Source organism: Pelodiscus sinensis, chromosome 1 (genome assembly GCF_049634645.1).
Source record: "Pelodiscus sinensis isolate JC-2024 chromosome 1, ASM4963464v1, whole genome shotgun sequence".
Taxonomy (NCBI): Eukaryota; Metazoa; Chordata; order Testudines; family Trionychidae; genus Pelodiscus; species Pelodiscus sinensis.
In genome coordinates, this window is record NC_134711.1 from 125,546,316 (window position 1) to 125,572,671 (window position 26,356).

Consider the following 26,356-nt stretch of genomic DNA (forward strand, 5'->3'; position numbering starts at 1 on the left):
TTTGCCACTGATAACCTACCTTCCTCTCCATCCTAAGTTCCTGGTAATTGTACTTGCCCTGATAATGCATCTCTGTCCTTTAGTCCTTTTCTTCAAGTATTTCAATAGCCTTTTTGGTTCACTCAGATAATAAAAACAGCCTTGGTTTCCCTTTCATTTCTACCTGAACTTTGAGGAAGTGAAATGAAGAAGTCCAGGGTATAACATTCCACCCTTCCAAAGAAACTGCATTTTTTAGGAGCTGTACTGAAACAAAGAACCAATTTGTAGTCTACAGGTGCTTGGAAGTTTAAAAATGCCTGAAATCCTTGTGTGAATATATACGAATAAAGACAAGCATTTGAGCCACACAGAACTCAAGTCTCATTCACCATGTCTTGCTAATATTCTGGAATCGACAGAGTGACAGCTACACTGCATATACCTGAATAATCAGTTTTTAACTCTCCATTTTCTTGATATGGTTGTGTTGGTGAAGAGTAGTAGGGCTGGATTTCTCACCTTACGGAAATGAATTAGGAGGCAGAATTAACACTGAAGTAAGATGAATGTGAGACAAATTATCACCTTTCCTGCTCCTATTTTCAGTCAGGAACAGTTTTTTCAAGGTCAAATAAACCTTGCAGCACACAGCTGTTTTTTAAAGTGAAACATCTACATTTCATTTTGTAATGATCATTTAGAATTGGCAGAATCCGAAGGAATCTAATGTTGCAAACAAATTTAACAGAAAAAATCTACAATTCTCTCATTTTGATATTCTCTGTCTGCTGATCCTCAAACAGGAATGTATTGGTTTGTTTGTTCATTGCCTTTAAAAAATTTGTTTGAAGGTTTTGCTATATCAATTTCAGAGCAATATGTTCAGGTTTATAGTTACATCCCCTAAGCAGCTGCCCCTGGGTATAGGGCAGTGGTTCTCAAAGTGTGGTCCAGGGACTACTAGTGGTCTGTTGCTGCCTACCAGGTGGTCTGTGACTCAAGCTGAGTCCCCCCCCCCTTTTTTCCCCACCAGGGGGGAGCTTGCACTCAGTGCACAGGGAGGCTGCAGCACCAGCTCCGGCTTCCAGCTTGGGAGGTGGTAGGGGGAGGTGAAGAAAGCAAACTCATTCCTCCCCCCCCCCCCATGTGGGCCATGGAGCTACAGGTGAAGGAGTGCCACCCCACCTCCCTCCATAAGAAAGTCCCACCTGCCACTGGGAGTCCACCTTGCCTAGGCCCCACCCAGCTAACAGTCACCATGGTAACACCAGCCCTTCCCTCAGTTGCTCCTGTGGGGCAGGCAGCAGGTTGGGCTGTGCAGAGCCTGACTGAGCAGGGCAGGCTCTCCTGATGCACAAGTGGCCAGTGCCTTCCCCCTTCCTCCTTCCCCCACAGAAGGTTAGGCTGTGTAGCAGGGGGAAGGAGGTGGCACTGGGGCTGAGGAACCTGCACACACAGGACACAGCTGGGGGGGGATCAATGCCTTTCAAGTCTTTGCACCTGTGGGGACTGGGACTGGGGGAGGCGCTGAGCCATCTTAACAGCTGCCCTCTCAGGTCACCATGGACTGAACCCCTGCAGGATGCTACCCTCAGCAGATATAGTGTCAAAATACTGTCAAGCTGGAGGACGTCTTACTCCGACTCCTGTAATCCTCATTGTACAAGGAGTAAGGGAAGTCAGAGGAAGAGCGCTCTATTTCAAAATAAGTGCTGTGTAGTATCCTAAGACTCAGATATTGCAACAGTTACTAGTCTCAATATGATTTGGAGCTAAACATTGAATTATGTCCATCACAAGTATTTCACAGTTGTCTAACTGCCTGAGAACTGTCCACCCAAAGGACTGAACTATCTAATAAGTAACATTGAACTGTGTGACCTTGACACACAAAATGTACAGCCTGCTACATTTAATACATTTACTTGTGGGCCCAGTGTGGAAAAAATAGTGATCACACAATAACCAACTGTCTCATAATGCATATGCACAAGAGAACGAAATTAAGGTTGCACAATCCACCACAAATGATACATTTATCAAATCCCCAATGCTTTGGCCTGGCAGCCTAAATAATTTACTAGTCAGGTGGCAGTATTTGGATGTAATGAGAACAGCTATTGGAATGTGCTCAGGTGCATGTGATTGAATCAATGAGCATTTGATGCACAAGGTGAGTGCAGTGTAACCTGTTGCAGACTTTGAACCGGTGACTCATTAATCTGCTGGTGTGATTGTCCTTTTCCCAGGAACAAATGTCAGCGGAATGAAAGGGTCGCTGCAGTGTTGAGAAGGGATCTTGGGTTCCTAACACTGAGCTGTACAGAAAAATAAAGACCTGGGTTAATGCATTGATTTCACACCTACTATAAATTGGCATGCTATTTGTCCATTGCTATTTGCTGCCTTCTTGCAATGGAGCCCTGGTTTTCTCATGGCATCAAATGGGAGCTGCATTCCCTCAGCTCTGCATGGCACGACAGCCGCCTTTGGCCACATACATCGGCGCAATCCGGTGTGATCGCTACTGCCAGAGGCAGCCTGTCAATGTAGGCGAACGAGGCGGTCGCCTAGGGCGCCAAGATAAAGGGCCGTTGAGGGCTTTGGAAGCGGGGGCTCCGATCGCGGTTTCGCCGAGGGTGCCAGTTGCTGGCAGCTCGGCTAGGGCCGCTCCTGCTGCAATACACTGCCCCTGCCCCAAGCACCAGGCCTTCCTTCGACTGTACCAAACACAGGCCTGTGGAAGCGACAGCGGCCTCTGACGGCGGGCTACAGGCCTGGGGGGGCGGCTAGAGCCTGGCCCTGAGTGCCCTGCCAGGCAGCGGGGCGCGCAGAGGCAGGGCTGGCTGGGAGCGCGCCGCGCCGCGGAGAGCAGACACGTCGGTTCCCTGCCAGTGTCCGGGCGGGGCCGGTCGAGCTGTGTTTGGGGGCCTCCCTGCGGACATGCCTGGGCCCTGCCGCACGCCCCGGGAGCTGGCCATAGTGCTGACAGGGCGCAGCAGCAGGCGGGAGAGAGGAGATGGCCGCGGTACTGAGCCGGCCAGTCTGTGCGCGCCCGGGCGAAGGCACCAGCTGCGTGCCCTTGGGTCACTAGCCACGGCTCCGTGCCTGACCCTGGCCCGTTGAGAGAGCCCTGGTCGCGGCTGGCACCTGGGACTGGAGCCCTCTGGCTCCGCAGCCATGCGTTGGGGGCCTGGGCTCAAGGGCTCCTTGCAGCATGAACACATGCTAAGGGCTGGGAACCGGGCCCCAAGGTTCCTCTCTCTTTCAAAGCCCTGAAACCCCAACCCCAGAGTGATCCCGCCAGAATTTGGGCAGCGCCTCACCGCCTGCTCCCTGCAATGACCTCGGCCGGCTGGGCTGGGGTGACTCAGCCTCCCTGGCCAACGCGCCTTAGGAGAAGCCGTTTGAAATGGTCCTTTGATGGAGCCCCTTGGCCCCTCCCTAATTAGGAGAACAATGGCCTGCTCTTGGCTATAAGGGCCCGAGCAGCCGGGGAGCAGAGCGCAGCGGACAGACCAAGAAGGAAGATGGACTCTGCCCCCGAGCTGCAGGAAGCCTTTTCAGCCATGACTCCAGAGCTATGGGAACTCATCCCACTCGCGCTGGACCGAGCGCATCTCAACAGCTATAGGGACTGGGCTGCAAGCCAGCCTCTCTCTGCGGGGCCCGCTAACTCCAGGCATGGCCCGGGGGCTGGAGCAGAGCCAGGCCTGGCGGATTCAGGTGAGCGATTCCGGGGCTGGTTGTCAGGGTTGGAGCTGGGGCTAAGGAGGTCTTCTTCAGGGCTGCTCTGGCCGGGCTGCTCTGGCCGCGTCGCGCCACAGGCTATGCTGTAACTCTGCCAGAGCCAGACTCTCTATGACGCGTCTCCCACCACTTCCCCCTTAGTCTATAGATGCCCAAATGGGAGGGCGATTCCTCCTCCCTGCCCTACCTGCTCAAGCCCCCTAGGCCGTGTCTCCGCCTCCATGGGGTTTGCACCTTCCTCTGACTCTTCCCTTTGTATCTACAGCAGGGATGGATGCCATGGCTTTGCCCCCATTCCCGACCACGGCTGCTGGCCCCCGAGCGGTATCTGTTGCCCCCGACAGGGATCATCCCCACACTCAGGGGGGAGGGCAGCAGGGGAGAAAGAAGAGGAAGAGGAACTTGTACAGCTGCAATCAGCTGCGCATCCTGGAGTCCTTTTTCCAGCGGAAGAAATACCCCAACCTGCCTGAGGCTGAAATGCTGTCGGGGATGACGGGGCTCACCTACCAACAGGTACGTCCAGCCCCGCACTCTCGGGCTCTGCTTTCCTCTCTCTGCGGCAGGGACAGTTTGCACGTGGGGTTCCTCCAGCCAGGACACAGTGCGGAGCCGAGGCCGAGCGCGGGGGCCGTGCTGGGCTCTCAGGGAGGTGCAGACGCTGGGGCTGGGCGGACAGTCACTGGGACCTGGAGGGAGCAGGGGAAAAGGTCTGGCGGGACAGAGGATATTTCATGCGCGGGGACAGCGGCGAGGGATCCTTCCTTCTGTGCTGGCCTCCCGTTACCCATCCAGGGTCATCGCCATCTGCAGTGGTACCCGGGCCTCTGCCCTTCTTCCCAGGGCCTGGGGGCGGGCGGGAACTGGGCCCTTCACAGCCCCCCAGGAGGAGGGCAGAAGGGACGGACATCGCGGGGTCCCTGAGGTTCCTTCTCCTTCAGCCCCTCTTCTCCCCCCTTCCAGATCCGCGTCTGGTTCCAGAACAGGCGAGGGAAGCACCGGAGACTTTACGCTGGAGACAGGACCCTTGGGAGCAGCCTCTCCGCCCTGCAGGTGAGACCCCCCCCCCCCCCACACTCACGCTCAGCGCCCCCCGCTCCGCGCACACACACGCACCCGCACCTGCCCTCCAGCAGGCAGGCGGGGCGCCCTGGCAGGGAGCGAGGGGAGATCCCCGGGTGTCTCGGCAGCGCTTTGCGGAGCCCAGCCCCGATGCCCAGCGTGGGGAGGCCGCGCAGGGCCAGTGAAGCGGTGCAGCTCGGCTGCTCGCCAGCGGCTGGGGCCTGGCTGTGGTGCGCGGGGACCTGCCGGGCTCGCAGCCTCACACGGCCCTGCCCTCCGGCCGTGGCCGCTTGCCGGGGGGGGGGGGGGGGGGGCTGGTTTCTGGGCTATTGGACCCGGCTTAGGGGTCAGGTCTCCCCTCAGAGCGTCCCAGGCGCAGGCAGAGTCGCCTCCTGCAGGTCACTTTGGGCTCCCCGGGGGCAGACGCTCCTCCAGCGCCGCCCGGGCGGGTCTGGCAGTGCGGCCGGCAGCGAGGGGAGCTGGGCCCCGGGCATCGGGGCGGGGTCTGGGCTCCCTGAGCTGTGACTGAACGTTCTGCTCTCTCCTCCCTGCAGCCCCGGCCCTACGCAGAGCCCGCACACGGCCCGCTCTCCCCGTTTGACTGGCCAGCAAACCCTGTGTGCTCGGGGCCTGACCCAGCCCTTCCGTGGGCTCTGCAGGGACCAGCGAGCTCTGCCTTTGACTCCAGAGTTCACCTGCCTCCTTGCCAAACAGCTCCCAGCCCGACGGATTTCCAGGCCTACAACTCATGGGCCCCACAGAGCATCATGGGAACCTCGCCCCCTGCTATGCAACCTGTGACCATCAACTCCAGCTTCCTCCACTTCTCTGGGGTTCAGTCCATGGAGTGTGGAGCTGTCACAGTTAATCAATGCTGGTGACTCATTCTTCATTCTGTGTGGACTCCCAGGGGACTTCACAGTGGGAGTCTAACCATGGGGATATAAGCCCTGGTGACAGAAAGAGTAACTTCAGTACATGTCTGGACTCCCTTCTGGCTGTTTCCCAGCCTGCGTCATATATGTCTTAGGCTCCTCCACTCCTGAGGAATAGCTGGCATCCTTCACTAGTGAAACTGCCAAGATGCCTTTGCACTCTAAGGTGAAAACCTGACAGGGAGAGACAGACAAAGCTGTGGGTTCAGTGCTTGGACAATGTTGTACGTGTGATATTTTCCTAATATTAGAATGAATCTATTGTATTCATTGGTGTGTGTTATTTTCCAATGAAGCCATTTTAACTAATCAAGAGTGTCTCTGGTACTACTCCTGAGCTATAAACAGGCCCAAGTTCCAGAACCTCTTATCACCATAAAAAATTAAATTCATGTCCCTGCTACTCCCAGAAAGGACCAGATCATTTCCCAACCTGCAGCCCTAGCCCATCTCCCAGCCCTTGGCTAAGGCTGGGTTCTGTATTAATGGTGGGAGCGGGTATATTTTTGAGAGTGTCAAAGTGACTCAGGTTTTTAATCCCCAAACAGTTACTTAGCATAATAAAGCTGCCAAAGGCTGTGGGAGCTGGGCTTTTTTACTAAGGCCTTGCTTCACAAACTGCACAGGAGTAACATCAATGGGGTTCAGAGCAGAAGTTCTGAACCAAATATTCTAGCCTTGAAAGCTCTAACATCTCTTCCTGCACATTTCCAATGTTTTCCCCATGAGCTCTCTGCTGCCAGGGAAACCTTTTGGCCTTCCAGTTGGTTTTCTCTGTTCTCAGCCAGGGAGAGAGGCTTTGATTTGCCCTCAGACACAAATTTACAATAGCAGCTCAAGATGGCTCCTACCTCTCAAGTGAGAAGGAATAATGGATTAAGGCCCTACCTGTACTGGGATCACTGCCAGACCAGTCATGGCCTGGGTTAAACATTTCTTCAGCTAGGATAGTCCTGGTGGTATAAGCAAAGGTATAGAATGGTCTGTTTTGTAAATGTATCCCCTGTCCCAGAAGTGCACTACACTTGTGCCTCACAAATACAGACCCAACTTGATCCTGCACACATGTGCTCAACACTACACCTGTTTCCCCACTCAGTGCCTGGTTCACATTCCAAATTCAATGTAGGGTTTGTGGAGACTGAGGACTAATGGGATACCTGGTCTATAAAGGCTCCTCCATCAACTCGGATGCCATTTGCTGCACACTTGAGTGTAGCTGCAACAGAATGGGGTCTAGAGAAGGGATCCACTGACATCATCCAGAAGATGTTTGTCAGGATATTCATCATCTGTTCAGAGGGGGAGTGTAGGGTAGTGCTTAGAACAAGGGCTGAGAGCTGGAACCCTTGGTTTCATTTATTGTTCTAATATGGGATCGCTTTGTGGCTTTAAGCAAATCATTCACCCCTCAGTGCCTCATTTTCACACTCTGAATTGGAGAGAGTAATATTCATCTGCCTCACAGGAGGGTTGTGCAGCTTCACTTATCTGCAAGAGAAGGAGCTTCACACTGCTAGAGCAAGAGGGGTTCTTCCAGGAGTTCATCTCCCCCAGACACCAAAGAGAGGCAGAGAATTTAATAGGCCAGGAAGATTGGACTTCTGTTGAAAGGGGCCCTTCAGGGGAAAGGCTAAGCCTGCTGATCAGTTAGGTCAGGAACTGAAGAGAACCACATACCTCTTGAACTCTGCTCCACTTTCCTTTGAGAGCCACTTACCATGGGAGCCAGGAAGGAATTGACAAGGAGCCCCCACAGCCCTCTGCAGAATGGTTTTGTTGTCTGTTACTGTGCTTGATCATTTCTTCTTCCAGTAACTGAAATTCTGCCTGGGTGCAGGTCATGGAAACTGCTCTAGTACAGTCAGATAACATTGAGAAGAAAAGTGAGCAGCCAAATTCTTTCTTTCTATTTGCAAGATTTAAATGCCATAGATGTCAGTTTATGTATTGTTACAGCTTATTTTACTAACATCTATCTCTGGAATTAGCAAGATTTAAATGATCCATTTAAATTTTGTGCCATTGATGCCATGCTATTGGTGATGTGGATGCACTGGGCTATTGTGGGTAGAACAAAAAAGGAGGGAATGGCTTTTAGTTGGATAATAATGCTATGAGCATGATGCACTCCAGTTAGTCCTCTCATGTGGTCTCAGCTCCTGCACGGTATATCCATAACAACAACATAGCTGCCAAAGGCTGTTTTGCGGGTAGATGCAGCCCACATAGCGTTAGAAGACACAGTCTGCTGACTTCTCTCCAAGTATCTGATATGGCGCCCAGACAGCGCTGTCCATTCCTATGGCTCTGACACAGAGAGAGCAGGGAGGAGTCGGGAAAAGTCCTTTACCAAAACCAGCAGTTTTAGGTTTCGTTCTCTATCCGGGAGGGGATAACTCATACATAACATGCGTTAGCTACAGCAGGGCCCAGACTTGTCCTGCGCGGACAATAAGAACTGGTAATGCCCACAGACTGCCCCAGGAAGGAAGTTGCAGGGGGACCCTGTGAATTAGGCGCAGAAGTTAGGATAGGGCACGGGGAAACTACATGCTGTGGAGGGATTTGGAGAAGCCATCTTATTCTGGTGCTACCCTTCATACTGGTCATTTCACCCCCCGCCATGTATTCAGTCAGCATCTGTTCCCTTGCCACAGGAACCAAGCTCACTCTATACTGTAATGATAGAAATGTAGCCATGTTAGTCTGGGGTAGCTGAAGCAAAATGCAGGACAATGTAGCACTTTAAAGACTAACAAGATGGTTTATTAGATGATGAGCTTTCGTGGGCCAGACCCACTTCCTCAGAGGAAGTGGGTCTGGCCCACGAAAGCTCATCATCTAATAAACCATCTTGTTAGTCTTTAAAGTGCTACATTGTCCTGCATTTTTCTATACTGTAACTAGAGGGACTCGCATATGGTCCTCCTTCTACATAGACCCCCTCCCTTTTCAGCTTCAGCCCACAGCACGATTCCCGCTGCTTGGGAGTGAAAAAATATTTTCTTCCCCTGCTAAGTGTGTGTGACGTAGTGGGGGTACCTGGCTGGTTTCTATGCTGCTGGCTCTGGGGGAACCCCCACTGGCTGCTGTGGGTACCACGACCCAGCAAAACAGGATGAGTCACTATGCAAACCAGTGGCCAGACACCCCCCATGGAGAGGAACAAAGGAAGGTGGATGCTGCCTTGGCTGGGGGGCAGGGCTGGAAGTGAGGGAGTTGGTTGCTGGCTGTCGGAGGGCATGGAGGAGAGCCTAGGGAGAGGAGCTGGAGTTTAGGGGCCCAGTCTCCCCCATCTCAAGGGGGCCTGAGGCATCCTAGCCCAGTTCCTGTGACCAGATTACATCTGTGCTGCGCTGTGCTGGAGGAGCAGTAAACCACCCTCAATTCCACTGGCTGGTGCAGTCTGTTTGCGCCATTTCGGGGTGCAGGAGACGGGGGACCCCAACGCGCCGTCACAGTGTGATTCTGTCAGAACCAGACTGACAGCTGCTGTGTGTAAACCTCAAAGGAATTAGAAGCTTACATCATTGGCTTACTGTTTATATTATAGTAGATGCCTAAAGCTCTGCAGTGCTGGGATCTGAGCAAAGAGAAAATGAGACGGTCCCAGCGAGTTTACAGTCTGATGCTGTAGGGACACAAAATATAAAGCCTTCTCTAAAATGGGGCTCTAGTTATATTGAATCTGGACCAGCACCTGCCATCCCACAGTTATGAGAATGAAAGCTGGGACTTTGGGAATGCAGTTCCCATTAAAATCCATGAGAAAACTAGGGACACACATTAATAAAGGAAGTGACGGGTTTAGCATTCTCATCAGTGCTGATTTCGTCCACTGGAATAGCAGTTTGTAAGTAATACAAGTTTAATTTATTTAATAGTTTCTTTTTAGATAAGAAAATTATCAGAGATACATTTTTGCACCAAGGCAGCTTCCCTTGCATGTGACTAAGCAGCATTTCAGTCCCTGGGAAAGGAGAAGCATAATCACATTAGCTGTTAATAAGATCACTGAGTGGTGTGAAGCTCGGGTCCAAAGTCCCTTTCTATTTACAGACAGGCAGAGACCACGCCCTGCTCCCTTGGACATGAGCACAGTGCTAGCTACAGAAATTAATGAGAGCCCCGTCCCAGGACAGTTACTTTGGTTCAGTGGTAGAAATGTAGCCATGTTAGTCTGGTGCAGCTGAAACAAAAAACAGGACTGTGCAGCACTTTAAAGACTAACAAGATGGTTTAATAGGTGATGAGCTTTCGTGGGTCAGACCCACTTCCTCAGATCAAATAGTGGAAGAAAATTGTCACAAAAGCTCATCACCTATTAAACCATCTTGTTAGTCTTTAAAGTGCTACACAGTCCTGTTTTTTGTTTCACTTTGGTTCAGGACCTTTGCTGCCAGCTCTATTGGTGCTGTTCCTATGAAGTTTGTGGGTCAGAGCCTCAGTGAAACAACTTTGCTGTTACAGTCTTTGGGAAGATTAATATGACCAGTAAATATCACGTGTGTATGAAAATTAACTGGTTAGTTCAGATGGTTAAAGCTGCGTGATAATAATGTCAAGGTCACCGGTTCGATCCCCTGTAAGGGCCGCAGATTATTATGTTCTTTCTTAGTGTGACAGGTCCTCCCTCCAGCTATAGCTGAACCTCTGTCCTAGAGAAGGGTTATCGGCACGTTTGGTAATCCCACACAATTTATATTGGTCCGTTCGTGGGTTTTAGGAGAATGGGGGGCAGGAGGGTAATTTTTTCATGGTGAGGAGAGCTTGTGAGAGTTGGAACTGATTACAGCTCAGACACTGTACAGATCACTTTAAACTGGTTTATTATAAATTAGCAAATAAGATAATGAATTCATCCTGACAGCAGAAAAGCATCACTGAAAAGAGGACGCACAACATTCTACAAATACTGAGACCTTAGCGTTCCCCCCACCCTCTCTCAAGCTTTCAGCTTGGAGTCTGAAGAAATCGTGGTGTGTTCATGAGCTAAGGGCGTCAGAGACTTCTCAGGAATGGAAAAGTGTGAGAACTCCTTGACCCAGGCAGGGAAACAGAGCCAGGGAGGAGTAGAGACAGGAAGGTAACGTTACCCGGGGTGGCCACAAGTGCTTCTGAAGAGAGCAGAGTTTAATCAGCACAAGGCTCCAGATACTCCAGGGCCTGGACCTGAGGGAGTGGAGGAAGCTACAAGGAGGTAGAGTCACTAGCCACAGGTTGCACAGCAGGGGGCGAGGTCCCTCTACTGGCTTCCGGGGGTTGTGTTTTGAACTCATGGAACCAGGGCTGGGAGCTGTTTGGCAAGGAGGCAGGTGAACTCTGGAGTCAAAGGCAGAGCTCGCTGGTCCCTGCAGAGCCCACGGAAGGGCTGGGTCAGGCCCCGAGCACACAGGGTTTGCTGGCCAGTCAAACGGGGAGAGCGGGCCGTGTGCGGGCTCTGCGTAGGGCCGGGGCTGCAGGGAGGAGAGAGCAGAACGTTCAGTCACAGCTCAGGGAGCCCAGACCCCGCCCCGATGCCCGGGGCCCAGCTCCCCTCGCTGCCGGCCGCACTGCCAGACCCGCCCGGGCGGCGCTGGAGGAGCGTCTGCCCCCGGGGAGCCCAAAGTGACCTGCAGGAGGCGACTCTGCCTGCGCCTGGGACGCTCTGAGGGGAGACCTGACCCCTAAGCCGGGTCCAATAGCCCAGAAACCAGCCCCCCCCCCCCCCCCCCGGCAAGCGGCCACGGCCGGAGGGCAGGGCCGTGTGAGGCTGCGAGCCCGGCAGGTCCCCGCGCACCACAGCCAGGCCCCAGCCGCTGGCGAGCAGCCGAGCTGCACCGCTTCACTGGCCCTGCGCGGCCTCCCCACGCTGGGCATCGGGGCTGGGCTCCGCAAAGCGCTGCCGAGACACCCGGGGATTTCCCCTCGCTCCCTGCCAGGGCGCCCCGCCTGCCTGCTGGAGGGCAGGTGCGGGTGCGTGTGTGTGCGCGGAGCGGAGCGGGGGGCGCTGAGCGTGAGTGTGGGGGGGGGGTCTCACCTGCAGGGCGGAGAGGCTGCTCCCAAGGTTCCTGTCTCCAGTGTAAAGTCTCCGGTGCTTCCCTCACCTGTTCTGGAACCAGACGCGGATCTGGAAGGGGGGAGAAGAGGGGCTGAAGGAGAAGGAACCTCAGGGACCCCGCGATGTCCGTCCCTTCTGCCCTCCTCCTGGGGGGCTGTGAAGGGCCCTGTTCCCGCCCGCCCCCAGGCCCTGGGAAGAAGGGCAGAGGCCCGGGTACCACTGCAGATGGCGATGACCCTGGATGGGTAACGGGAGGCCAGCACAGAAGGAAGGATCCCTCGCCGCTGTCCCCGCGCATGAAATATCCTCTGTCCCGCCAGACCTTTTCCCCTGCTCCCTCCAGGTCCCAGTGACTGTCCGCCCAGCCCCAGTGTCTGCACCTCCCTGAGAGCCCAGCACGGCCCCCGCGCTCGGCCTCGGCTCCGCACTGTGTCCTGGCTGGAGGAACCCCACGTGCAAACTGTCCCTGCCGCAGAGAGAGGAAAGCAGAGCCCGAGAGTGCGGGGCTGGACGTACCTGTTGGTAAGTGATTCCCTTCATCCCCGACAGCATTTCAGCCTCAGGCAGGTTGGGGTATTTCTTCCGCTGGAAAAAGGACTCCAGGATGCGCAGCTGACTGCAGCAAAGGAAAAAAACCCATCGATCCTTTCTGCTCGGTGTTTGTGCAGCTGCAACCCTTCTGATTCTGCAGCGTCTCGGTTTCCCTTATGAAATACAGGGAGCGTTTCAGCCTCCACTTTGCAAACGGGGCTTCCTCAGACATTGTCCTACTTTAAACAGCAGCTGGACAGGGGACGGTTTGTCTCCCCCAATGCCGTGTTAACTCTGCCTCCGCTTCCTTTCAAGGAGGTGAGAAAGGCAGCCCCGCCCTCTGCCCAGCTCTGGCCAGTCAAGACAAGGGCGGTTCGAAGTGGGTTGTGATTAGTCACTGACAGGATTTTCTGGCATTTTTAAATCTCTCCATTGCTTGAGGTATCGACCTGCACAACTTACTAGAAAAGCGGTTTGGGAGGGCGTCCCCTGGGCCGTGATTGGGTTTGTCTGTGATTGGATCAATGAACATTTGATCCGCAGGCTGAGTTCAAAGTCACCTGGAACTGCCAAGATTCATTTACCTTTCACCAGTGATTCATTTACCTTCTACTTTGCCCTGCTGCCCCGGCCTAAGGGCCAGCGGAGTGCCAGGCAGGCTGCGGGGAGCTGGGCGCCTGGGCTCGAACACGGAATGACAAGAGGCACCTTTTCCACAGGCAGTGGTGATAGCAGCTGGTATCTCACTCCCGAGGGTAACTGAAAATGCAACGATGCAACTCCTACATGTGTGGAGCGGCTACAGACCAAGTCTGTATGCTGCTTGCCTGGGTGCTGCTTTGGTCCCTACAGAAGGAATTGCCAAAAGGCCTGGCAAAGTCTTCTACCATGGAGGAAGAAACAAGGCAGCCTATCCAAGGAACCTTCAGCAGAAGTTTGCAGAGTAACTCCAGGAAAGTCCTAGAGCTCTCTCTAAAAGTTCCCAGGAAATCCCAGCGCACATCAACACACTTCCACAGGGTCCCAGCTGCTTAGTTGCAGAGGGGAATGAGAAACAGGTGCATACTGTGCTAGTGTTGGCTACCTTCACCTCTCCTGGGACCAAAAAAACAAAAAACTGAGCTTGTGCTCATATCTCCCTGCAATATCAAAGCACAATGAGTCCTTAGCAGAGTCCCCTCTCCTGCGTCAGGTATCCCAGAGTGCTGCGACTGACTAAATCCCTCCAGCATTAAAGAGGTCCTGGCTTTCCATGCCCCTGGATGCTCCTGTCACCCATTCCTCATCCTCATCCAACTCCACTTCCTTGTCTCCCTTAAGGTTCATGCTAGCTGCGGCCTCCAGCCCCCCAGGGGGCTCTTGGCAATGGATGGGAGGCTACCATTGAGGATGGTGTGTAGTTCCTTGTGGAAGTAGCATGTCTTCTGTGATGCACCAGACTGATGATTGACCTCTCTGGCCTTCAGGTACAACTGCCTCAGCTTCTTGATCTTAGGATGACCCTGTCTGTCCGTTCTGCGCCCTTCTCCACCATGCCATGAGCAATCTGCCAATAGGTTTCCAAGTTCCTTTGGCTGTGACTGCACAGCCTCCTCTCCCGGTAGACTCAGAAGTTCCAACAACTTGGGTTTTGCCAGGCAGCAGTACAGTTGCAGTGGGGCTTGGTCAGCAGGAAGCCGCAATGTAAGCTCTCTAGCCCAAGTAAACGGGAAGCAGAATTTCAAAAATTGCCAGGCCTTTAAAGAGGGAGAGACACATGCTTGTGTACCTGGCTTCCAGCTAGCTTAGTTCAAACTGGTAACTAGAGCAGTCACAATGGGCATCATGGGACTCTTTTTGGTGATGCCTTAGAGCAGCGGTTCCCAACCTGGGGTCTGCGGAAAGTTTTTAAAAGTAAAGATCAGGCCCATTGATCCTTACTTTTCGTTTTCTTTTCTCCACCTCCCCGCCTCCCCTTTTCTGGAGTGCAGGGGAGGGGAGAAGCAATAGCAGTGCATGCCAGGTGGTGACGTGCTTTTGACCTCGTTCTCTGGAAGCTAACGGAGCATGGGGAAAGTGCTTGCATGCTGTGCATACCTCTCACACCTGGCTGGTGTGTGAGAGGCATACAGAGGATGCAAGCACTTTCCCCTCAAGCCATGACCCGGTGCCCACAGCTGCTGCCCTGAGCTCCCCAAGTTCCGCCCTTGCCCCCTACCCTCCCAAAGTTTTGCCCTTGAGGAGTTGGCAGCTCCAGAACTCCCTTTGGTCATGAAAGCCCACTCTTTCCATGGCTAGGCAGAGGACAGAGGGGCCAGGAGCTGAGGAAGCAGCCTGGGCAAACAGCAGCCAATGGTATCTGAGAAGCTCCATGCTCTTCAGTCTGCACGTCCCTCAGCCCACACTGAAGCTGACAAGCTGCAACTCTGGAGTTGGTTTATCAACGGGTCAGTCACTTTTTACCATTTTTTTCACTTTTTTGAATAAGTCACCCTGCTCTAAATGTTCAAAAGCTATTAAGAGTGGAGGGAAGGGTTTAGCTGGGCTGTTAGAAAAATGGATTGTTTGGGTGAGTCCTGAAATTTTGATAGATTGAAAAGGTTGGGAACCACTGCTTTAGGGTGACATAAGCAAAGCAGTGTCTACACTAATGCTGCATTACTCTATGTCACAAAAAGCTCTATATCTTATAAAGGTGGTTTCATTATTTTAAAACATAAGAACGGACAAACTGGGTCAGATCAAAGGTACATCTAACCCAGTATCCTGTCTGCTGACAGTGGGCAATGCCATATGCCCCAGAGGGAGGGAATACAAGAGGTAATCCTCACTTGATCCTTCTCTTGTCACCCATTTCCAGACAGACAGAAGCTAGGGACCCCATTCCTACCCATCCTGGCTAATTGCCATTGATGGACCTAACCTCCATGAATCTATCTAGCTCTTTTTTGAATCCTGTTAAAGTCCTAGCCTTCACCACATCCTCTGACAAGGAGTTCCACAGGTTGACTGTGCGTTGAGTGAAGAAAAACTTCCTTTTGTTTTAAACCTGCTGCTTATATCAGCATAGCAAGAGAGTTACATCAGTGAGATAAGCATTTCAGGGTGTACATCTCTATTGTTTTGTTGATGAAAGCTGACTTTTGTGGACAAAACTGTGTAGTGTAGACATGCTCTGAGTGTACTAGTTTTTAGTTATGTGACTTGAAACTTTAAGAGGTTGCCAATTTTCCAAAAGTGATGAGCCATTGCTCTGTGAAAATCAGGCCTTTTTAAAAAAAGGGTGTCACCTGCTTAACATCTCGGGTGACTGCACCTTTGAAAATGCAGGTGTGTGGTGTGGTGTGGGTCATGCTGGGCTGGACTAGATGACTTCTTGAGGTTCCTTCCAATCATTTATATAATTATATACAGAGTAACTTCTTAAACTACATTAATTGTGATTGCTGGGGTGTTTAACCAAGTTAAATAAATGGTCTAATTAACTAAGATCATTGATTAATGGAGATTGCCTATCTCCTAGAGCTGGAAGGAACCTTGAAAGGTCATCAAGTCCAATCTGCTGCCTTCACAGTAGGCTCAAGTACCATGTCTGCCAATTTTTTGCCCCAAATCCCTAAATGGCCTATTACAAGGACTGAACTCACAACCCTCTCTTTAGCAGGGCACTGCTCAAACCACTGAGCTATCCCTCCCTCCATCTAAGTCACATGGATATGGTGTAGTAAACAACATTCTTATTTCTTTAATTTTAAACACAAGAAAAATAATTGAAAGTATAATGCAAGTGATCTCAAATTAGGAAGGCAAAGCAATTCAGCAAACAAAGTAACAGTAATTATGCTAATAACACAATGCAAAATCAAACAATTATTGCTTATATGAATACATGAACAATCTGCAGGTTCATAGGCATTGGGACATATTAACTCACCAACAACTGACCAGTTCTTAGGTCCAAAAACAGGATCACAGGGGTTTCTTTCAGAGGCAGGAGACATACTCTCATTGGGAGCAAAGCCTAAATAGCCATCCCCTGACCCTTGACACTGGGGACTTTCATGCAATAGACTAGACATAGCAGATGCACACAGCCACCCTGCCTCTGTATAACATAAGTTAAATAATTACAAACACACCAGAGTGCTCTGATTCAGGGGGAGTATTCTAACAGTATTAGTTAGAATACTAAATTATTACTAGAAAACTTAGCATCCACCACAGCAAGTCCCCATGCAAACAGTTTTTGACAAACCAATTACTCCTGGGCAGAAGGCTCCATTAGAAGGTGGAAGAGAAGAGGAGCCATGAACAAAGAGGCATTTTTTTTTGTGAATCATATATTATAGTCCACAAATGCAATGGGAGGTCATGGAGGGTGATGACTTGTTTGGTGTAATGGAGCAGCTTCTCATTCAGAGCCAGGAGCAGTATCTGACAGCACAGCCTGCAGGGATGTTTGCATTTGGACAGGCAGTGAACATGACAGGGTGAAGCTGACCACAGAATGGGGACATTTGGGGAGATGGAATAGGATGAGGTGGGGCAGAAACTAGAGTGTTTTTGAACCTACATGGCCTTGTTTTCCCCATACACTGGGAGGCTCAGCTGTGGCTAAGACTGGATGCACAAGGGGCTTTTACAGAGCAAGTAGCACAGGACGGCTGTAAGTGACAACAAAAAGTGACCCCTATCTCCACCTGGGGAAGTGGCGCTTGAACAGAAAAGCAGCTTCAGCAAATCTTTTGTAATGAGCAGCTCCTTCCCCTGGCACCATCAGTCATCCACTGCCACAGGGTCAGATAGCATCTTGTATTTGATAAGGAAGTAGGGGTAGCACTGGCAGTTGTCGGAGACCACATACACTTGGGTATTGCTTTTGCTGTTGACCCGGGAGTTACAGAGCTGCCCACCAGGCACCACAGGCAGGGGGCGCCGGAAAAGTTTATTCCCCACAGCAGTCTTGCCCACTAGCACCTTGGCCAGGAACATGTAGCGTAGCCCAGCCTTGCATGCCAGGCCATGGCGGTGTGAATAGAGGGCACTCTTGGAGAAGTAGCAGCCCTTGCCGTAGATGGGGGCCTGCAGCCTTGAGAAGCTGGGGTCAAAGTTCTTCTGGCAGATGGGCTCCAGGAAGTCAGCAGCGCTCCCATAGAAGAGGTGCTTCTCCAGCTGGTGTTTCTCCTGCAGTGAGCATGCCTGGGACATGGCAGCCTTCTGTCTGAATGAGATGCCAGGGGGAAAAGCAGGGTTAGTTCCTGCACAGTGAAGATATTTGGGGAAACTTAGAGGCCAGCTCCACCCACCCTGCCTCCATCTCCACTTACTCAATAGATAAGCGCCAAAAGTATGAATTGCCAGGAGTTAGGGAGTTTTCCCCCAGCCCCAATAATGACACACTAGTTCATTCAAAGTAATTTGAATACATTAGGCTCTAACCATCACAGCACACAGACTCACATCTGTGCACTGCAAACAAATACATGCAACCCAGTGCACTAGGATCCACGCACCCGTTCCTGAGGATGCATACAAATATGCAAACTCCAGTGTAGCTGTAGCTACCTACCCAACAGCACAGGGAACAGTCAGACAAGAAGCAGTCATGCTCACACTGGTGTGCTTAAAACCCCATTGGAGGAAACAAGCCCTAATATTCATCCCCTAGAACACTCACTCCAGCCATACTCCTATAAGTGCAGACCTTAGAGGACTAGCTCCAGGGCTCACACTTATAGGCTTCCAGCACTATGGGTTCTACACTCCACTGCACTGGCATTAAGTTTACACTTACAGAGAGCTCCACAAGTGCAGGCACTAGTGCCAACATTCCCTCCTCAGCACTCTCCACACACAGACACACACACACACACCCCATAACATTTCTCTTTGTACCTGGCATATTTTTCCCAGAGATCATCGTTCCGAATTCGGTACACCCCCAGCACCAGTGTCTTTTCCTCTGAGAGAGTCTGGTGGAAGAGAGCACAAACTCTGTGGTATGCAACCTCTGTTGGTGCCACCTCCATCTTCAGGAAAGCCTGCCCATCTGCAGGCTTTGGGACCGAGGCTGCAGGGTAGGAGCCACAGTAGCCATCCCTTGGATTCTCCCCAAGGATGTCAGTTCCCCAGGTTCTTCTAGGGAGCGTCCTGAGAAGATAGGGAGACAAGAGTTGATCTCCTCTGAATGCTGCTTGCGTTCTGTTAGAAACATGGTTGCTGGGGGGGATCACTTACCTCAGATGTGGCACCATGCTGAGCAGGGAGCGATAGGCAGGCCGGCGCTGGACCAGGCGGACATATCCCTTGTCCCGATTACGTTGCACACGACGCTTCACATCCACAGTGAAGAAGTGGCCCTGGTGTTCGAAGGAGTAGCTGTCCTTGTCTTGCTCATAGGCAGCCAGGAGACCTTGGGAGATGGGCTGATCACAGACAGAAAGAGGGAAAGGAAGGGGAGGTGTACGGTGAGAGTGCTCCAAAGAGGAAGGCCAAGGACCCACACACATGGCTCCTTAGGCTGCCACCTTCATCAATGATTCTTTAGACACATGGGGGAGCCAGAGGCAAAGCTCTGCAAAAATCCAGCTTCTCTTCAATCCTGACTAACTTTGATGAAGTGGGCAATAATTTTTGCTGAGGGCCACTCTAAGTATTTGGAAAGTGGCCGGGGGCCGCACTCTTCCATGGTAGTAATGGATGTGGGGTCTGGGATGGAGGTTGGGTGCAGAAGGGAGCTTGGGGTAAGGGAGGGAGTTTGGGTGAAGGAGGCAGTTGTGACCTGGGACAAGGGACTGGGGTACAGGGGATTGGCTTGTGACCTAGGGCAGGGAATTGGGGTACAGGAGAGGGGCAGAGGATTTGGGTATGTAGAGTAGGGAGTAGGAGTGGGGGGCAGAGGGTTGGGGAAACAAGGGGTGGGGTGCCAGAGGCAGGCTCTGCCAGGAGACTTACTAGCCAGCAGTGGTTCCTAAATCAGCCTTCCTGCCTGCCCTGCCCCTTGCACAGGCTGCAGCCATGTGCTCTGAGGCCTCTTGTGCTTCATGGCTGCCTGTTGTTGAACAACGCAGCTCCGTTGGCCAGTTTCTGGCCAGAAACCGGCCAGTGGGATTGTGCTGGAGATGGGAACAGCTCCTAAAGCTTCCCCTCTCCTTTCCGGGCTCACAGCTTTTAAAGAAAAAATGCCCCACAGCTGCATTTCTGAGTAGCATTTGGGTGGGGCGAGGCAAGCGGGGAGCCTGTTTGGGGTTCCCCATAGCATTCGCGGGCCGGATCCAGTGGCTTGGCGGTTCGGATCTGGCCCGCAGATCATATTTTACACATGCCTGACCTAGGACCAGGTTTCAAAACTTTCATTTCTTTAAAGAACCCGTTATCCTTTTCAGCCTGGTTTTCCCTAAGGCCGAAATAGCCCCTTCACTTCCCACTGATGAAGGCTCCTTCCCCTTTCTCAGCATTTCCCCCCACACAGTGGAGTAGCAAGGGTGTTATGCACCCTGGAACAAAGGCAAAAATTGCACCCCACCCTCCCACTGCCATGCGACGGGGCCCCGAACCTGGCACATGACTGAGCCCAACCCTGGGAGGAAGGGGCGGAGTTTGTACTGCGTCTTCCCCTGCCCCCTCCAGTTTGGGGCCAGGCCCCTGCATGCACTAACCCGCTGGCAGAGATGGAGAAGGGTCAGGCTGGAGGAGGAGAGGTGGGAAGGAGGCTCCAGCCGGTGGCAGCAGGCAGAAGAGGAACAGGCAAGTCGATGACAGGGGAGTGGAGGGGGACTAAATTGGTGCCTCCCTAGCATGGCCCCCCTGCTGTGCCACTGACCCCACACACCTTCTCGCCTCTGCCTGAGCCCCTCAGTGTGTCTCGCTTGCGGCTGTTGTTTTTGGTTTAACTACTGTATGTAATTCCCTTGTGTGCTGCAATGAGGCATTTTTAGGGGAATGCATAGTACGAGATTCCGGAGGTAGGTTGGATTGCCTTTCCCTTTTCCTCACCTCCTCATACTTCTTCCAATTGCCACTTCTGTTCCAATAGGCTGCCCACTCTGTGGGGAAGTGGGGGTTCTCCTTCGGATCACTGGTGTTGGAAAGCCGCCGCACTTTGTCGTAGGGTCCAAAGCAAACCAGCTTCATAGAGTGCAGAAAAATGCTCCCGACAGCACCGTCCCTGTGAGAAAGAGGAGGAAACAGTAAATAATTCCTTCACTATCTCCTACTACGAGAGGCCAGGACCGGAGTAGCTAGGAGTGCCACCTGCACCCAGTGCTCCTGCCACCTTCCCTATCGTACCTCCTGGAAGGCAAAGCCAGGACAACAGTGGGGTGGGAGCTCCTAGCAGCCAGCACTGTGGCCTACCCCAGAGTCCTCAATTTGGGATCTGCACCTCTAATGCAAATGACCCCTTCTGTAACCTTAGTTTCTTGAGTCTATTTCTGATGTAAATAATTTTCCACAATAAGAGTGAGGGGAGTCCCACACGTGTAGGACACAGGGGACTTGAATGAATGAAAGAGGGACATGTGAGAGGAATTCCCTATGCTGGGTTTGGGGCTGGGACTTGAGACACCATGAGCTCCCCACCCCAGAACCTCTCGCACTGTTTGCTACAGCTCCTCCTGCTGGTAGACTCCAGCACTGGCAGTTGGCTTTGCATCACTCACTTGTCCACAAACTTAATCTGCTCTTTTCCAGTGTCACAATACAATTTCTCTAGGTGCCGCTGCGCTGACTCACTGACACTCTGCCAAGCTTTGCTGTCCCTCTGCCTTATCTGCCAATGGTAGGGATAGCGGGTGTGGTGGAGGGGGCAGCTTTCCCTCTGAGTGCAGTGCCCCAGCAGGAAGTGGTCGCAGATCTTAATCCCATCTCTTGGATGAATGTGAAATCTCATCTCACTGTCACCACCCAGATACATGCCGGTCTCCTTCTGGCTCTGAGAAGTCTCTCCCTTGGCCGTGCGCCTGCGTTTTTGGGGCGGGCTTCTGGGAATGGTACTTCCACTGGCTGAGGAAGCTGAGGTCTGAGGGGAGCCAGAGGGCTCTTCCTGGGAAGAATCCAACTCCTGGGAGAAAGAGCAATTTTGAAATGTAATTCTGAAGCTCAACGTAGCTCAATGCAGGGTCTCTAGCTTGAAACCCCACCCCCACTCCTACTTTGCCTGCACTGCTGCCACACTGGCACCTTTCCTCTGACAGGTCCCAATAAACCACCCACAGAGCGTCCCAGCCACCCCAGCGCCTGTTGTTCGCAGCCCTAATTCACAGTGCTCTCCATTGGGATCTTTCCCCAATATACATACAGGTAACTTGGCCTAAATCCACTGGGTGGGACTCCTACCCTCCCTCTCAGCACAAATGTATCTCTCCCTTGTGAGACCCCAATACTTTCCCACAGGGATCTCTTCCTCTCTTGAGGGCATGAGAATTGGTTCCCAGCACAGCCTCTGCCAGCCACTGTTTCCCATGGAAATTCCCACCTGCTGGGGTGAGCTGGGGGCAGCACTTGTTTTTAGTGGGTTTGGTAGCTCGGTGGAGTTATTCTGCCCCATCCTTCTCCCTGGGGCTGAGACTATAACGACCCCTCCCAAAGGCCTGGCCTCACTGCGTCTCTTTGAATATGAGGATTCCGCATTGTGTAGGAGCAAGGGGTTTAGAACGTTGGAACATGCTCCCTTCTGATTGGCGGGAATCAGGGGGAAGCCCTGTGCTCTGATTGGTAGATTTAAATTTAGTGATTAATAGGTGTCAAAATGGAATAGGAGAAACATTTGGTCCCACTTGCACATTAATGAAGGGAAGGGTGTGAACAGGCATCTCTCTTCCCTTCTGCTAAGTATTCAGTGAGCTAGTATAATCTACATCTCCGTACTACTGCCATTGCCACCAAATATTAAGGAGTCTGGTAAATACTTTTTCCCACTGGGAAATATTGTCTGGGGAGTGTATGTAGTCCATACCACTGAAGAATAACAAGTGTAGGTAAAGTTAAGAAACACAAAGAAAGGACTAGGGTGGAAACAGGATTTGAGTAAGTTAACCATATTTCCCTGTGCTGAATACAGGACACCTGGTAAAATTACTCATATTCAAGCGAGTTCAATTACAATCAGAATTCTGCAGCACAAACATTCAAACTAACATCAAGTTGACTGAGTTCCTGTCAAAAAGAAATACTGCATGGCTGGAGTTTGTATTTACCTTCTTTAAGGTTCCAAGGGGAGAAATCACACACACACATAGTCCCATGCCTCTCTCTCACATGGGAATGGGGATGACTTAATGATCTGACCTCTCTTCCTCCTTCCTAGATTTCTGTTGGGGTTCAAACCAGCATATGACAAATAGCAGCCTTTCAGCACTATATAGGAGAGAAGGGATAGGAGCCACTTCCAGCTGCAGAAGGGTCTGAGTGGGGATGACCTGGCCCATGTTTTTCCAGAGGTCATCCCTTCCTTCCCGCCACCACCTCCCTTCCCCGCTCTCTTACGGCTGCAAACAGCTTGTCCCTTTCTTGCCCGTACAGTATCAAAATGCAGCTAACACCTCCAAACTGCAGTTAGCCACAGACATAACTCAGTCCCCTCCTAAGCTCTGGTGACAGTGCCAGCAGGAAAGAAATAAGCCCTAAGGATGCACTGAGCACCGGCCCAAGAGCCTGGCTGCAGGGGCTTCAGCAAACCTGGCCAGAGAGGTGGCTCAAGAGGGGAAGAGTAGCTAGGGTACAGAGCAGCCCTGCACACCCTGAGGGGAGAACCTAGGAGAGGGGCAGCATGTAAACAGGTTCTAAGCACCCCGGCCTGCACCATTAGGGTGCACACAAGCTGGAAATAGCTAAGCTCTGGAGTGGTAGGAAGGAAGCTGAGGGGCAGAGAAGCTTGCCCATGCCTGCACTGTATAGGGCTTTGGCACATGCAAGGCTTGGCCTGAACTCTTCCCTTTACCCCTTGCTTGCCGGTTTTGGTAACAGGTCAGCTCCTATAAGGAGGTGTGGCTAGGCACACACATGCCCCCTGTCTGTAGGTGCCGCCCCTACAGCTCCCATTGGTCACAGTTCCCAGCCAATTAGCCTTGCCTGGACAGTGCTGGGGGTGAGGGCAGCGCACGGAGCCCTCTGGCTGTCCCTGTGCATAGAAGCCAGAGAAGCAGCATGTTGCTGCTTCCGGGAAGTGTGCAGAGCAGGGCAAGCCCTAGACCTCACTCTGTAGCGGGAGCTAGATGGCCATATTAGAAAGGCTGAAGGGCCAAATGCAGCCCGTAGGCTGTATTTTGCCCACCTGTGCTATAGATGGCCTCTTTCCCTACAATTTGGAACACACCAGTGAAAGATGCTATTTGAGAGACTTTTGTAGTGCTGCTGCTTGGGGTCTCCTACAAGCACCTCTCCTCAGCTGTATAGTCACTTGAATGTGGTTTTGCTTTCATGGAATCCTAGGGCTGGAAGAGACCTCAGGAAGTCATCAAGTCCAGCCCCATGCTCAAAGCAGGACCAACCCCGACAAAACCATCCCAGCCAGGGATTTGTCAAGCCAAGACTTAAAAATCTCTTGAAAAGATTCCACCACCTCCCTAAGTAATCCATTCCAGTTCTCACCACCCTCCTGCTGAAATAGTTTTTCCTAATATCCAACCTAGACCTCCCCCACTGCAACTTGAGACTGTTGCTCCTTGTTCTGTCATCCGTCACTACTGTGAACAGCCTTTCTCCATCCTCTTTGGACCCCCCTCTTTAGAAGTTGAAGGCTGCTATCAAATCCCCCCTCACTCTTCTCTTCTGCAGACTAAATAAGCCCAAATCCCTCAGCCTCTCCTCGGTCACGTGCTCCAGCCCCCTAATCATTTTGGTTGTCCTCTGCTGGACCCTCTCCAATGGGTCCACATCCTTTCTGTAGTGAGGGGGCCAGAACTGGATGCAATATTCCAGATATGGCCTCACCAGTGCCAAATAAAGGGGAATAATCACTTCTCTAGAGCTGCTGGAAATGCTCCTCTTAATGCATCCTAATATGCCATTAGCCTTCTTGGCCACAAGGACACACTGCTGATTCATATCCAGCTTCTCATCCACTTTAACCGCCAGGTCCTTTTCTGCTGAACTGCTACTTAGCCAGTCGGTCCCCAGCCTGTAACAAGGCTTGGGATTCTTCCTTTTCTTTGAAAAGTGACTGAAAAAATAGAACCCTTTAATTCAGCAAATCTGCTCCTGGAGTATATCCAGAGGTCAATCTGCTTATTGTAATGGCACTGGTCTTTATTCCTGTTCAGGCTGCTGAGCCATCACAGCTCCAGGAGAGGGAGCAGGAGTCTCTCCCTCCTTGTGCCTGTCGCCACCATTGCTAGCTGCTCTACGCTCTAACTGCATGGCCAAATTCTGTCCGTACGTACACGTGTCCTCCCTATTGACTACACTTGGGTTCCTCAGGAGTCACTGAGGGTAGAATTTACGGCTACGTCTACACTGGCACCCTTTTCCGGAAATGCTTAAAACGGAACAGTTTTCTGTTATAAGTATTTCTGGAAAAAGCACGTCTACATTGGGAGGATGCTTTTCCGGAAAAGCACTTTTTCCAGAAAAGCGTCCGTGGCCAATGTCGACGCGCTTTTCCGGAAAAGAGCCCCGATCGTCATTTTTGTGATCAGGGCTTTTTTGCGGAAAAGACTACTGTGCTGTCTACACTGGCCCTTTTCCGGAATAGTTTTTCCGGAAAAGGACTTTTGCCCAAACGGGAGCAGCATAGTTTTTCTGGAAAAACACTGACAATTTTACAGTAGATTGTCATTGCTTTTCCGGAAAAGCAAGTGGCCAGTGTAGACAGCTGGCAAGTTATTCTGGAAAAGCAGCTGCTTTTCTGGAATAAGTGGCCCAGTGTAGACACAGCCTGTCTGTAGAATACTAATTACTGCTGCTGATGGGTGAGAAGGAAAAGCTCAGCTTGACTCTCAGATCCTAAGCTGAGTTTGTGAGGCAGTTGTTTTACCTGTAAATCAAGCAAGCACCTTTTCTCTGGATTCACCAAGGGTCAATAAAGATGGGGCTGTTTGACACAGTTACTTTTCACAGTAGGGCTGCTCTTCAAAGGGAGGCTTTGTTTTCCTGACATTTCCCCCCTTCCTTGAATTTTTGCTCTAGTAACGCCTGAAAGAATACATGTGGGGCAGTAGATTAATATTCTCACTGGGTGATCAGAGGACCCTTGGCATGTCCTTGGACACAGAAGGTCCCAATTTCTCCTAAAGTGCCTATGAAGTACACACCAGCCACAGTGGTCATTCAGTTCCCAGGGAATTTGGACAGCACCTTCTCTACACTGTGCTGACTAGCCCAGTACCAGGCCTATCCACCAATGGACAGTCCCCTACCTCCCTTTACATCATCATGACCATCCATGCAGTACACACCTACAGAGGCCATGAGACAATTCCACAGCATGATAAAGATAACCTCAAGTAAGCTTTGCCATGGTCAAAGACCAATTACATTGATTTGTCACCCACTGTGCCCACTGAGTTGCAGAAAAACAATTATAATTAAATATTAGTAAAATCTACATCCTTGCAAACCACAGCTTGTAACCCACCTTCCCCAGGTTGTTGTGTTTACATATCAGTGTTTACATTGAACATTGAGCTACTCACTGAGACAAAAGCTTTCAGGTGTCTTTGGGATCCTGGGGCTTGGTTCTTCTCTCTCAGACACCAGTGGAGTCACTGGGGTTTACAAAATGTGTATTGGGTGGGAGAAAAGTGTCAGTCCCCTAAAGAAGAAATGCACTGTATGTAACACAGCAGGGTTAGACAGCAACCACCCTTTTGTAATGTTCTGGGTTCACGTACACATGCCCACATAACCAATTTGATCTGACCACCGTCCTCCCAGCTCTGTGTGCAGTTGGACATCTGGGTGTGTAGCATCCCCTGTCCTGCTGGCATTGTTCTGCAGCCAGGTCCTCTGAGCCACCTCTGCTGCTATATGCCATGGGGCAAGTCCCCTGATTTTCCCAGCATGAATGGGTAGAAACATAGTTAGGCAGCATGGCCAAAGGACATGGGTGGGCAAACAGGTGGGATGATAGAAGAGC

The 26,356-nt window shown here is 51.7% G+C and overlaps 2 protein-coding genes and 1 long non-coding RNA gene across 6 annotated transcripts; 1 reads left to right on the plus strand and 2 right to left on the minus strand.

Moving 5' to 3' along the window:
• The first annotated feature begins 2,518 nt into the window (after positions 1-2,518).
• Positions 2,519-7,646, plus strand: LOC102463158 (paired mesoderm homeobox protein 2-like). Of its 2 annotated transcripts, none has more exons than XM_075900406.1 (4): positions 2,519-3,708; positions 3,998-4,248; positions 4,696-4,785; positions 5,349-7,646. In XM_075900406.1, the coding sequence occupies exons 1-4, from the start codon at positions 3,513-3,515 to the stop codon at positions 5,673-5,675; spliced, it is 864 nt and encodes a 287-aa protein (XP_075756521.1). In that variant the 5' UTR covers positions 2,519-3,512; the 3' UTR covers positions 5,676-7,646. The 2 variants fall into 2 exon arrangements, with proteins under 2 accessions (XP_075756521.1, XP_075756528.1); XM_075900413.1 differs by having other exon boundaries at positions 2,520-3,708; positions 4,001-4,248; positions 5,349-7,645.
• Positions 7,647-10,366: 2,720 nt separating this feature from the next.
• Positions 10,367-12,747, minus strand: LOC106732007 (uncharacterized). Its single transcript, XR_012900949.1, has 3 exons — positions 12,289-12,747; positions 11,752-11,841; positions 10,367-11,188 (listed from the first exon to the last, which is right to left on the minus strand). It is a non-coding gene; the product is annotated as an uncharacterized LOC106732007 (long non-coding RNA).
• Positions 12,748-16,010: 3,263 nt separating this feature from the next.
• On the minus strand, positions 16,011-26,032 carry LOC102463393 (protein mono-ADP-ribosyltransferase TIPARP-like). Of its 3 annotated transcripts, XM_075900356.1 has the most exons (7): positions 25,914-26,032; positions 22,479-22,592; positions 20,943-21,343; positions 20,278-20,449; positions 18,520-18,707; positions 18,178-18,432; positions 16,011-17,503 (listed from the first exon to the last, which is right to left on the minus strand). In XM_075900356.1, exons 2-7 carry the CDS (start codon positions 22,524-22,526, stop codon positions 17,059-17,061), a joined length of 1,509 nt encoding a protein of 502 aa, XP_075756471.1. In that variant the 5' UTR covers positions 22,527-22,592; positions 25,914-26,032; the 3' UTR covers positions 16,011-17,058. The 3 variants fall into 3 exon arrangements, with proteins under 3 accessions (XP_075756471.1, XP_075756476.1, XP_075756465.1); XM_075900361.1 differs by lacking the exon at positions 22,479-22,592; XM_075900350.1 differs by lacking the exons at positions 22,479-22,592; positions 25,914-26,032 and adding an exon at positions 21,758-22,427.
• Positions 26,033-26,356: the final 324 nt, after the last annotated feature.